Source organism: Convolutriloba macropyga, chromosome 5, assembly GCF_964194025.1.
Source record: "Convolutriloba macropyga chromosome 5, txConMacr16.3, whole genome shotgun sequence".
In the NCBI taxonomy this organism is placed as follows: Eukaryota; Metazoa; Xenacoelomorpha; order Acoela; family Convolutidae; genus Convolutriloba; species Convolutriloba macropyga.
This window is the reverse complement of record NC_134472.1, coordinates 46,716,576-46,730,500: the sequence shown is the minus strand read 5'-3', so window position 1 is coordinate 46,730,500 and position 13,925 is coordinate 46,716,576. Positions and strand designations below refer to the sequence as shown.

Here is a 13,925-nt window from a genome sequence, read left to right as displayed (position 1 = left end):
AAAATTAACATTAAAATCCCCACAAAGTACGTGTTTTGTTTCTGGGTCAACCATTAGGCTGTCGAGATATCTTTCAACCGTCAAGAAATTGGCTTCGTTAGTGCAATTTGGTGGCATGTAAATACATGGGAACCAGATTTGTTCTTTTATGGTTTTGATGGCGACTGTTAGTAGTTGAACGGAATTCGTTTCTACTTTTTTAACTATCTGACAATGTGTTATATTTTAAGAAGAATGCAACACCTCCACCTCTTTTTTTACAATTGCTGGATATAATTGTTTGATATCCATTCAAAGAAAAACCTTTATTGTTGTCGCTAGGATTTAACCAAGTCTCAGTAAGGCAAACTACTTCGGGTTTCTGAGACATGCTATTAATGTAAACTTCCAACTCGTCTAGGTTCTTAGATACAGATCGAATGTTTTGAAGAACAAATTGGAACTGTCTTGGATGACAGATTCTTTTATTTGTCATTGTTGACGTAGAAACACTTTTCGTTATCAATTCCCTGCCGTTGCAGTCTGGTTTTTTTCTTGCATAAAACTGACAACTATTTTGATATAACAGTGCTTAATTGTTTTTTTTTTATTTGTTGCTTGCGGAAATCACCAACAACAAATCAAAACATTCTGTTTCTTTGCTCTCCTGTGCCCTGTCTGCATGGTTGCGTAAATCACAACCGACAGGCCGCCGCCTGCGGAAATCACAAGCAGAGTGCTGAAACAATTTTTAAAGACTTTTATTTGATTTTGAGGTCATCTTATACATATATAAGCTGACTTTATGAAGTTTAAAAAAACTTAAGAAATGAGCAAAAAACAGTTTAAAAATAGGATCAAAAAGTTACGCACCTAAGGCTGGCGAAAAGTTTCCTCCCTAAATCTTGAGTTGTGCTCATATTATACACATTAAAGAAATCAAACAAAAATAATTGAGTTATGTTTTAGCTTGTTATTACAGTTACTGAGTTCGTGAGTTGTCATTTGTTCTATTCCTTTTCAATATTAAGTCGTTTGTATGCAGGAGAGTTGATTGCGTTGTCGGTAGAAGATAATTCGAACTGTTTTTTTCGTTTTATAGCATTGATTGGGTCCAACTCTTCTATCTCGTTAATTTTAACAAATTTTGCTTTTTCTCTACCATTTCAACTAAAACCGAGACTGCACAATTGTGTGTTGCAGTGATCATGTTCCATTTATTTGCTTCATTTTTGATCTGAGCTTCATATTCTGGAAGGGGCTCGTTTAGATAGATGAACTTGTTGTTTATCCTGTTTTTTGTTTTTCTGAGTCGTTTTCTTTTTTCATACTTTGTTTGTCGTTAAATTAAATAAATTTGCAAATTACTGTTGGCAGTTGAAACTCGTTTCCAGAATTGGGGATAATGTGACATGCTTTGATACTGTCTTCTGTAATTTCGACCCCCAAGAATTTCTCAAAAAATTTCGTGCGGTACATTACAAACTTGTCGAGCATCGAAGGGCGGATTAACGATTAGCAACAAGTCCTTGCGCGTGTATCTCTCTTGCGCTCTTAGACTATCATTAATATGTTTTTGCTTTGCCTTTAATTCCCTAATTTCTTCGTGCTGTATGTTTTTTTGCTTTCTTTCTTTCGTGTCTTGAATAGTACTCACGACAACCTCTGGAGCTATGAGTGTTGACGTTGATGATGTGGCCTCCATCTCCATTGCCGACTGATAACAATAGAAAAAAATATTAATAAATTAAACAGCAAAGTGAATCAATTATAACACTCAAATTGGAATCTTGTGCGATAAGACTGCAACAGCAAAGAAAGATTGTTCTTTTCAAGCAATCATTTAGAGTTTTAAAGTTTTCTCACAACGTTCCACTCAAGGTCAACCGACTGTTCTTCCGAATGTTAATTTTTACAATTGTAAAGGCAAGACTACAGGAACAGAAAGTTTTTCAGTCGAGGAAAATTTTACTTGACATAAGAGAAGGTTAAAGCAAGCAAATTAACAAATATAGGAAAACTTAAAATTCGCAAAAAAGCTCAGCTTCGCTGGAATGCTTGTGCTCAGTTCATCAGAACCATCATTTTAATGCTAAAAAACTCAAAGGAGTTTTAATTAAAAAACTCAAAGGAGTTTTAATTAAAAAACTCAAAGGAGACCCCTCAAAGGGCTCTTTAACTTAAAAAACACAAAAAGGCTAAAAATAGCCGAAAGAACGAAAAAGTGGCTGAACTTCCTGAAATTGATATCCTCGAAACGTTGTAAAGCTTGTATTATTAACCAATTAACGCACGTAAGTTTTAAAAAGTTTCATTGCCACTTCAAAATTGACTACACAATTTTGGCATTACTTGTGTATGTATACCAAAATAGGCATGAAAAAGCCGGCACAACACATCTATAAATCGATGCGAACTTTGGGCCCATTTAACAGAACACACAAAACGGCGAAAAGAGTATAAAGAACAGCACAGTTTTTGGGTCAAAAACTTCAAAATGTATTTTTTTTACCTTGAATTAGGCCTTCGCGTCAGCCTTATTGTGCTAAGCATTTGAAAGACTGATAACTCCTGATTAACTCTAACTCAACTTAATGTTAACCCGTTTCAGCCATAGAAATACGAACAATACAACACTGGCACAATCCATTTTGTTAGGTTGAGAAAATTTTGAATGGTATAATAGCCGAATGTGATAACAGTGGCTACTAATAACATTTACATACGATAATCATAGAATCTAAATACGAAGCGTGAAATGGTCAAAAATTTAAAACCAATTAAGCTTCTCGAAGCGCTCATTGCATGGAAAAGGAAAAGCGAAAAAATTTTGTAAACTTTCTTTGAAAAATCTTTTGAACAGCAGATTCAGTTTTTCCGGAGCTTTGCAATGATGTCAACTTTGTATCTGTCCGTAAAAGATATCAATCGGCCAAAACAACGGTGGTTTAACAAAAAAATATAGGCATGTTATAAATTTTTAACCCCCCCCCCCCCCCCATTTGACTGAGGGTTGGAGCAATTTAAGGTACTCCACTCTCAGAAGCGGCAATTGCATAAACCACTTTAGGTTGAATAAATATATTCGAGGTAGTTTCACCTGTTACTTCCAACTTATGTTAGTTGACTTGAATCCTTCTTTGATTCTAAGCAGCATATTTATCTGATTATCTATTGTAGCCTTGGAACTAAATGTCAATATAAAATATCACAGTTATTTCGGGAAGTGTGCTGTTTATATTCTATATAGTTATTGCTCGAATTACGAATTGTTATTTGTGAACAGGCGCTGCAATTGGTGTCAGAGGAACTGTGTAATCTGCAGAAGAACAGACAGTCTCTGCGTGCTTCATCTAACAGCATAGTTGACAGGGTATCCAAACTACCACAATCTGATGCTTCTGAACAAGAAAGTGTTAGTCCACTTCATCATTACTTCCCCTTAATACAGTTACTGTAAGTTCGATGGAGTTGGCACTGCGAACTGGTTAGCTAGGAAGCCAGTTGGCTAAGATTGAAAATGGGGCGAGAATTTTTTTTTATTTTTTTTGTATCCTATTCACAACAGATTAAAGAAAATGGAGGTTGGCAGTAGTTCCGATATTAGAATCATTTGTTTGAGTTACAAGAAAAGGTGATGAGGTCTTGACTCTGTTTCAGATTCTGTTATTGAGCAAAGTGCCGATGTTTATCATCATATTGGCAGTGCTCTGTGCCATGTTCAAATTCATATTCCCAGACTCTGCCTGAACAACAAGCAAACACAGCCGATACAGACAAAGGGACAAACAAACACAACAGATTATAACTCAGGATTCAACGAATGCAAGACAAGAAATGTCAGGTCATGGCTGTGAACACGTTGACAAGTAGACGATTCAATGTGGAATTATGGACTGTTGTTGTTGCTGTTACAAAGAGGCATTTAAGCTATGAAAACTGAATGTTTGGGAAACTTGTCATGTAATTAATGGTAGATTAGCATCGTAGTAGTTCCTTAATTATACAGAATTTGTCGCATTTTGAAAAAAATGGATTTGAATGCGCTGCTTCCATTTGCGTTTAAAAGTGAGGCGCGACCCGTACTCCAATGAAAAATAACCTTTAATAGCCCGTGCTTTACTGTGCTATTTTTGCTGTTAGTTTTCCTTCGGCGTTCGTTTAAATTAATAATATTGTATATTTATGCGAGTCGAATAAGCGGCGTGTCCTCAATTGTAAAATTTATCATACTCATGTTTGAAAGCGATTGTAATTTTGATACTGATTTTTGGGCAATGCGTTTGAACGTTTATTCACAAGTACGTTACTGAGCAATTTAATTAAAGTACTGAAAATGTTTTGAAAATAAAGACAAAATAGGTTAGTAGTACTATATGCTGTGCAAACAATTTTTGGATATCCCTCTGCCATTTATGGACCCCAATAAAATTATTATACGATACGTTACTGTGTTAGTATTTAAAAATTGCTCGAAACTCACATGTGTAAGTTTTAAAATGCCAGATCTCGGCAACATTTTATAATGCCCAATTTTCCTATATATAATGCCAGATTTCAAACTTAAAAGTTTGTTTCAAGCTAAGTTACTCTGCTAAACTCTCCTGATTCCCGATTATTCTCGGTTTTCTCAGTGAGTTAGTCAGTCACGTAGCATATACCTATACTTCTGTTCTTGGGGTAGTAAAAGTTGTATGTCCACTAAAAGGGAGGAAGAGCAGAATGGATAGAAATTTTTAACATTTTCAATCTGTTCAAAAGTTAAGGGCGGCAGATGACAAAGCATACATTATCACAAAGCATACCATGATTGTTTTAGTGAGTGATCATTTTAACAGTCTCGTTTGATATGATCTGAAAGACTCACTAGATATGATCTGATCTAGACTCACTAAGTTGATCTCATTTACTTGAACAGTCATAGATGAAGAAGTTGATATTGAAGTATAACTTGTTCAAACCTGGCTGTACACGTGTTGTATTATAGATAGCAATTGGGACAAACTGTGCAAAGGAACATATTTTGATTGGTATTACAGATAGCAACACTAATATGTAATTGTCTAATGTTTAATCAGATCGATACGCGGAATTAATATGTCTATGTTATAATAGTGGCTGTTAAGTAGTGAAAACAATTTGGTAATATGTAAGTGTAGCCCAGATGGGAGGGGGTATGGTAGGGCCTGGTATGGTATGTTAGTGTGGGGAGGGGGAGATGGTGGGGGTTTAGGGGTTTTGGTTTGAAATTGGGGCTGGGATTGGTTGGTTAGGGGATTATTGGGGGATATAGGTAAGTGTTTTTGCGTGTTGTAATAAGTGTCGATACAGTACAACATGGGATTAGCGAACGCTTTGCAAATTGTTTTGGTGGAAAGCCCTGTTTATTATCATTGGGGTAAACTCACGGGCTTAATAATTTTAGAAGAAAGTTAGGCAAACTACTAATGGATTTAGAGCAAGCCACGATACTTCTATTAACACTTCTGGTTTTAATTAACGACCCAGCTAGAAATAAATTCACTCTAAATATTCCTGCGGAAGGGAATTAGGATAAAATAGAGTGAAACCCACGATTTAGCAGATTGGAATTCAGAGCCAGGTACTGGGAAAGTTGGCAAGTTTTAGTACGAAACTTAAAGAGTAAAATTTGTATTTAAGCTAAACTGCGGTATTGTAATTTTATGGAATTGGGGTCACATTTAGCACTGTTTTGTGTAAATATTTCACCACATTTCAACCGGCATTTTGAGCGGAAAATACGCAATTTGTTCAGCGGCGCCGCTATGTCTGAGTAGTAATTGGACCAGCTCTAATCAGTGAAAGGGCAACAGAAACACAAAACTTACCTGTTTCACGTGCCCACAACGTGTAATCAACTTATCACCCTCCCTGCCTCGCCTACGTTGTTCCATTGTAGCCTCTCCTGATTATAACTGTACGTTTCTTTCCCACACCCGGTGCGCCACTTAACTTGGAAACTATTTGATCTTAACAGTTATTATTTGCGGTTCCCCAATTTAGAGCGAATTTCAGATTCTGATAACAATCTCAACTTGCCTAACTAACATATACTCTTTAAATGATAAAAATCGCAAAACTTTGCTTTCACTGCCAGACAAGATTGTCCAGTCTGATTTGCGACGATTAACTTATCTCAAGATTGCATCTCCCATTCCTGAAACTTCCTACCGTTTGATAATCTTAAAAGCATTTACTGAGTAAAGTCCGGATTATAAAATCTATTTTAACACAAACTTTTGAAGAATGGAATCATTGTTCCCCGATTGCAATTTGAATGCAGTAAGCTACGACGCCGGGACTGACTTCGGCAACAGTCTTCAACGAACAGAGCAATGCTACCCAGCTACCAAATCAATATTGCAGCAACAAGACCAGGATCCAAATTCGAACCATATTTCAAATCAGCCCAACCATCGAAAACGGCCAATCACATGCAAAAAGGAAGTTGACGATAATCGAGTGGTGAGCGAAAGTTGCGATGATCTCGATGGTTCAGCAGAAAAACGAGCTCGCTTGTCGGAAAAGCCACACAAAAATGCAAACTCTAACAGTACTTCTGCAACTTCATACGAAGAACTACAACAACAGCGAGCACTCGCCAATATCAGAGAACGTCAACGAACCCAGTCTTTAAACGAGACATTTCAGCAACTTCGTGCAATTATTCCGACTCTGCCCTCGGATAAGCTGAGCAAAATTCAGACCCTCAAACTGGCCTGTAAGTATATCGAATTTCTCTACCAGGTATTGCAGTGCAATGAACTGGATCTGAGAGCACCGCCTGCCTGCAGTTACATCCAACAGGAACGACTGAGCTACGCTTTCAGCGTGTGGAGAATGCAAGGTGCTTGGAATTCCTTTAAAAATGGAACCAAATATTGATCAGATTAATCTTTCGCGAATGTTAGACTTTTCTTTAGACCTTTGCTTTGTCATAGCTGTGATTTGAAACTAACTTTGTTTAATTTTTGAATACAAAATAGCTTATTTTTACATTTTTTTAAATAAAAATTCACTGGATTGATTCTCTAATTTTATTCCAATTAAAGGGCAAAATCGGACTGAGAACGCATATTTAGATGCAAGTAAAGTTACCAACCACGATAAAATCGTCTGAATCGTCATTCACAAAAGAGAATTCCGTTCTTGCATGCGGGCTGTAATGCTACACTGACTGCTTTGAGTAGATAGATGGAGCTGTAGATATGCTACTAACATTAATACCTGGCAATAGTTTAAACAATTGGGATCTACCCCTCCACCTTCAATGAAATTTATCTGTGAACAAAATGTTGTTTCTCAGTGCAGCGAATGAAGTATTGCTGGTTTTTGCTGCAAAAGGGTAATAGCTCGTGTATGTTGATAGATGGTATCGATACAGTTAGCTCCATACAGTTTTTTTGAAAAAGATTTTTCAACTAAAGAGTCAATGTTTATAACGTATACTAACTAGTCTACGCTTGACTATCGTTTCTCAAAAATGTGTCTGGGATGTAATCCGGAAACTGTGGACCGTTAATCACGACTAAGAATGTCCTTTGGCCCACTAGGGAAAATTTTTAATACAGCAATCACCAAAATTGTTGACTCTTTTCACCACCTTCTCAGAATTCGGCATGCTGGACAACATTGATTGTTGCATACTTCCTTCTTCGGCATACTTCCTAAGAACCAACTATTTGGGTTCTGTTAATATTTTTGTTTCACTCTGATTTGACAGTCTGGACGAACTAACTTTCGTCCTCAGAACCAGTTCAACTGGTAAAACTCGGGGGGTGTTAGATTCCTTTGAAGTTCTCCAAAAAATTTTACAATTCACCGAAACTGTTGAAAAGGCATAATTTATGGCGTGAAAGGCATTATTGATAGGGTTAGACTAATAATTGAATCAGAAATTGTTCTTATTGGTGTCAGGACAATTTACCCAATTTCATTTTACCCAATGCCATCTTACCCAACCTGCCATTTTACGCAATGTATGCCAACTTACCCATTTTACACTATTGCTAATTTAACCAGAGCGACCATTTAGCCGACTATAAAATAAATGGCCTGTGGGACTTGATATGAAACTATCACAACCGAACATGTCCACAAATATTAAAAATCATCCTTGAAACAGCGACTGCTAATTTGTAATCGGATAATTGAACGAAAAGATCAAAGAGCATTGGTAAGTTGGTATTGGGTAAATTGACATTGGGTAAAATGGCATTGGGTAAAATGACAGGTTGGGTAAAATGGCATTGGGTGAATTGTCATGTAACCGTTCTTATTGAATACTACATGTCTCAGAGCTAAATTTCACGTTTATTGAAATCGGCGAAAATAATTTTCATCTGATCCCTACCACCGATAATTAAAACCTAACAAGGAAGCTCGGTAATGTGCGATTGCACATAAGGTTCCGACCCCGCTCATCCACAATTTTGGCATAATTGTCTACCAACTGAGGAACAGATAGAAAAACACAAAAATTCAAGTATTCAAAAAAAAACTGGTGTATGACCGAAAAGATAGCCTCCAAAGCAAATAACTCAGTGTAATAAAAAAAAATGGTGCATTGGATTGATGAGATATGCCGATATTAAGAAAGCGAGCGAAGACGAACGGCAAAATCAAACAACAACAACAAACAAATTTATGTCCGTTTTAAAAAACAAAACTTAATAACAAAGTCAAAAAACGTCAGATAAAACTAAAAATAAACAAAATAACTTGTAATTCACCAGAAAAATATGGTTTTTCACCAGTTCATAAAAAGCTTGGTAACAATTAGAAAAAAAAGAACAAACTTTAAAGTTAGAAAATTCGCTGAATTTTTCTTGAAAAAAATTAATTTCAAAGTAATGAAAACCATTAGGAATCAGCTAAAATATCCAATAGGTTTACAATTACCAATGCTTCTATAGAATGGAATTAAGAACTGTCGGTATTCAATTTTTTATGCAGTCACAAAAAGAACAACAAATAGACAACAAACAAAAAATCAATTAAAACTTGCCCGAAAAAGCTCTGGATGCCGTAAGGCCATACCTTGGCCCCCAAAATATGTTCGATTGCACCTTCGTCGAACACCAATAATGTGTTATGTGACCGCCCACTAATGAAACTAACTAACAATTAGACAAAAAAAATTCAAAATTATGTAATTGCTTTTTCGAAAAATTTATTTCCAAAGACATGAAAGCCAGTAATTACAAAATGAAAAATTTAAATAGGTTCGTCCATTCTATCAAAGGAAGCTCTTGAGACCTGCAATTATCCAGAATATGTCTTACGTCTACAAAGAGAACGTCAAATATGACAAAACTCAAAATTTCATTTTTTTGTGTGGAAGCCAGTAAAGTCATAACGAATTCATTAAAAACATTAGATTTGTGACACTAATCCCTTTATACACCTTCCCTTGAAGTGTATTCTGTGACTTCTCTTTAATGAAACCAGGTAACAATTAGACAAAAAAGAAAAAAAGGGCAAAATTATGTAATACTTGTTTTTATCGAAAAAAATTTATTTCCAAAGACACGGAAGCCATTAATTACAAAATGGAAAAATTGAATGGGTTCGTTTATTCTTCCACAGGAAGCCCTTCAGAACTGCAATTATCCAGAATATGTCTTACGTCTAAAAAAGAACGTCAAATATGGCAAAAATCAGAAATTAGTTTACTTTTTTGTGAAAAACCCGTGAAAAACCCGAAGCCAGTAAAGTCATAACGAATTCTTTAAAAACATTAGGTTTGTGGCACCAGTCCCTTATGACACCCTCCATTGACAAAAATAATGTCATCTTTAACCTTTAATTAACGAGGCCAGGTAACAAACAGACAATAAAAGGAACAAAATTGCGAAATTGAAGTGATTTTTTTTTCATTTTGGAAAACAATTGTTTTCAAAGTCATTAAGGCCATCATCTATCTTCTTATATTAGAACATCGGCTCATCTACTCTTCAATGCAAAGCCAATCAAATCGGTTCATTCTACAGGAAATTAAATACGACTAAAAAGACAAAGTAAAAACGACAGTTAAAGACAAAATTAAAAAAATCAATTAAATTCTTCGAGACAGTATTTTCGAAGTGGTAAAGAACCACAATCTATATCTTCAAGGATTAAAATATTATACATGGTGCATTTTTTGAGCGCAAAAAATCTGATATATGAACTGCCAAAAACGTGATAATTTGACAAAACTAGAAAACATGAAAAACGGGAAAATACCTAAAAGTAAAAAAAAAATTTGTCAAATCTAGTAGTATCAAAGCCAGAACACCATAACTTCAGGCGTAAAACCGCAATAAAGACTAATTTTGAATTCAGCAGAAAAAAGGAGCACTCTTTGATTGCTGACACTAAGCTACCAGTTGACAAAAATGAGACAAAAATGGAGGCAAAGTTCAACAAGCCATTTTCTATTTAAAAATCAAATATTTTAAAAGTCCAAAATAAGGTTTCAAGCACTCAACTAGATTAATTAATTTGGAGCAAATTAAGACGCCATTAGGCCCTATAACTAGTGAGCTTTGATTTGAAATGTTCTGTTATTTAATATAAATAAAAGTATCAAATTTTTTATATAAAAAACCGACTGATGACAATCCGAATTATTTTTGGATTGTAACGGTCCAAGATTGGTACAAAACTATTCCTGCTAATGCTGGATTGTCCATAAGGAATATTTAAGTTTTCGAATGCCATTGAAATAGGTATTTTTTTAGTTAAAAAACCAATTATAAATGCTGCGTTTTTGATAATCAACGAATTTAGTTAGCAAAAAACAGCAAAGTTTTAATTACAGAGCACTCTCTACGGAAGTTGAAGTAGAAATATCTCCTTTTCAGTCTACAAGGATTGTATTAGTGGTGTTTGGTTGTGCACTTCCTGCAAATTTAATCAGAGTGGACTAAAGAAACTTATTTCGTGCTGTTTTTAATGTTTTTAATAAAAAAATCTGAATTTTGTGAAGTATTGTGATACGTATGAATACTTATATATATATATATATATATATATATATCGAAACCTTTATGTGTACTTAATTATTTTATCCTCTTTTTTTAATATTCATATCATGCGCTTATAACTTGAGTTATGACTTTTTATTATTCACGTAGAAAAATATTCCCGCTAGTCTACTATATTATTTCATATGTTGTTCACAGTATTTTATTATAAGTAATCAGAATTTCATTTAGTCAATCTGAATTCAAGTTGCTTCTGCAAACGCTCTTAATTTACTTAAGACAAAGTTAGCTGTGGATTTGCATCGCGATTCCAATAAACAAATTCCGTAAAACACACTCAATTAAGGATTCGCTCTGCGATTCCTATTACACTTTTGAGATAGTGTATTTGCGACACAAATCCAAGTCTGTTTGCAAACCTTGAGTATAACATGGCGCAGTCAGCAATAAAAGACAGCGGCAAATCTCCACTCGGAATTCAACCTTTCTGGGAAAAGGCAACCCTAGAACCCCCACTTCGCTGGGAATATCGAAGGACGCAATTAAAACTTGCAAATCTTGCTCGTGAAGGAATTGAAGTGGACCTTCTCCTAGCTGACCCTCCAGTAAGTGTTCTCTTGCCCCCGAACCAGCTTATGAAGACGCAGTTGACAATCCGACAGCACAATCAGAACGAGATCGACGTACCCGCAATGAACAGGCGAAAACAGCGTGGAAAAATCAGTGTCAACGCATTGAAGCGGTCGGCATCTTATGCGGGGACAAACCGTGGAAACTATGTGATCGGAAAGCCTCTTCATTGATGTACCTGAGTTTGGGAATGAAAGGGCGACGCGTCTTCAATTCGAAAATTTCGATCTCGAAGCAATCTCAACCAAAAATCTTTGGGATGTTTTGAATACAACCTTCATTCGGATTCATAATATAACTTTTGATCGGTATCTTTTTTCTTACACGAAAACAACAAAAGGTAGAACCAATTGAGAAATTCTATGGACATCTCAAAGAACTTTCGGAAAATTGTGATCTAGGAGAAAAAGGAGATACTATCATCAGAGACGTTTTTATTGCAAACATGCAAAATGAAGACATCCAAAAAGAGCTTCTAAAAGAAACAGTAGACCCTGATAGAGCATTAGCAATAGCAATCAACATTGAAATGGGTACTCTCAATCAACTGAATATGAATGCCAACAAAGCTGAATTACATTCAACCGTCAATCAAGTACAACGGATGCGCATTGCGAATGCTACTCCCTTTTCAACTATGAGTACAACCGCACGGAAAAAGCCCACAACTTGTCACTTTTGTGGATCTAGTTGGACTCCTGAACACCGTAATAAATGTCCTGCTCGGGGAAAGGGATGCAATAATTGTGGTATTGAAAACCATTTCGCTAAGGTTTGTCGTAAACCTAAAGACCCCAATTCGTACCCAAGACCTAAGCCACGAGTCAATAATGTAGAAAAAGAGGACCAAGTTGAGGATGTCAATCAAATTTCGACAGATTTTGACCCTGATTTGGAGTCAAACTACTCATCAGATGAAGATAATTGTGTAGCTGTAGTATCATCAACGGATTTCACAACTTCGGTGGCAGCAATCTTCCTGTAATTTTGGGTAATACATCAACAAATGTTTTGGTGGATTCGAGCAGCGTATGCACAATAATAAACGAATCATTGGCAAATTCTATCTTTTCCCACGACTCAAAATCGAAGTGGATACGCGGGGCGAATCCCAAACAATTGAAAACATTTTCGAACGAGCCTATTCATACGGTAGGCATTATTCAAACTTCAATTCAAAGTGGCAATTGGCACGCAGATCCAATTGAAATTCAAGTAGTGGCGGATGGTCATCGTTCACTGTTGGGTAGAGATTTGTTTCCCGCACTTGGACTCTCAATTCAACAATCAAATAATCAAATGATAATCAATCAGGTAGAACAAGAATACTGTCCAATTAAAAAACAGATTGCAATCGATTTCCCTGATCTAATCTCCAGAATCGGCAAGTCCAAAGTACATACAGTTCGTTCAGAATTTCACAAAAATTATACCCCATCACACCAAAAAGGTCGCCGTGTTACTATAAATCTGTTAGACAAAGTATCTGACGAGCTAAAGAAACTTACAGAACAAGGACATATTGAAAAATTACAAGAATGTTCTGATAAAAGTTTTATTTCTCCTATTGTAATTACAGTTAAGAAGGACAAATCTGTAAAATTAGCTCTTGATTCGAAAATTCTGAACAAAGCGATACACAAGAACAAGTATCAAATGCCAAATATAGATAGTCTTATTGATTCAATTTAACAACATATTAATGATTCTAATCATGGGTAAAATGTTTATTTTTCAACAATTGACTTAAAATACGCATATAGTCAATTAAATTTGCATCCGGATACCGCACGTCATTGTAATTTTAAACCGGTACGTCCCAATTTAAACCGGTACGTACCGTTTTAAAACGGGATTTTATGGACTTACGGATATGCCGGCAGAGTTTCAAAAGGCGATGGATTATACACTGGTTGGGTTGTCTCATACATACTGTTTTCTGGACGATATAATTGTGGTTAACAAAGGTACCAAGGAATCGCACCTCAAATACGTTTACAATTGCCTGCAGAAACTCGAGGCCGATAACCTCAGAATTAATTTAAGCAAATGTCATTTTGCAAAACACCAGATAAATTGGCTTGGTTTCACAAGTGGTGTTAAACCCATAGAATCTAAAACAGCAGCAATTGCCGAAATCAAAGCTCCTAAGACATTGAAACAATTGCGTTCATTCCTAGGTAGTGTTCATCATTTAAGCAAATTTATTCCTAATCTTGCCAAAATATGTCATCCTCTTCGGCCTTTGTTAAAGAAAAGCGAAAAATTTCTTTGGACTGAATACCATCAAACACATTTCGAACACATTAAAACTGTTATTGCAAA

General features: G+C 35.7%; 2 protein-coding genes across 3 annotated transcripts in view; both read left to right on the top strand.

The window, feature by feature from the left end:
- LOC142339425 (uncharacterized) overlaps nucleotides 1-4,316 on the top strand; it is a 142,345-nt gene extending 138,029 nt beyond the window's left edge. For both annotated transcript variants that reach the window (XM_075389449.1, XM_075389448.1), the window contains 2 exons: nucleotides 3,266-3,394; nucleotides 3,640-4,316. In XM_075389449.1, coding sequence (XP_075245564.1) covers nucleotides 3,266-3,394; nucleotides 3,640-3,729 — 219 coding nt within the window. In that variant the 3' untranslated portion in view covers nucleotides 3,730-4,316. The remainder of the gene's footprint in view (nucleotides 1-3,265; nucleotides 3,395-3,639) is intronic.
- Nucleotides 4,317-5,592: 1,276 nt separating this feature from the next.
- On the top strand, nucleotides 5,593-7,027 carry LOC142340049 (twist-related protein 2-like). The gene has a single exon (XM_075390449.1). It carries the CDS (start codon nucleotides 6,247-6,249, stop codon nucleotides 6,883-6,885), a length of 639 nt encoding a protein of 212 aa, XP_075246564.1. The 5' UTR covers nucleotides 5,593-6,246; the 3' UTR covers nucleotides 6,886-7,027.
- Nucleotides 7,028-13,925: the final 6,898 nt, after the last annotated feature.

What these genes read in the sequence shown, in the direction of transcription:
- LOC142340049 (XM_075390449.1), top strand. Translation starts at nt 6,247, where the DNA reads ATGGAATCATTGTTCCCCGATTGCAATTTGAATGCAGTAAGCTACGAC.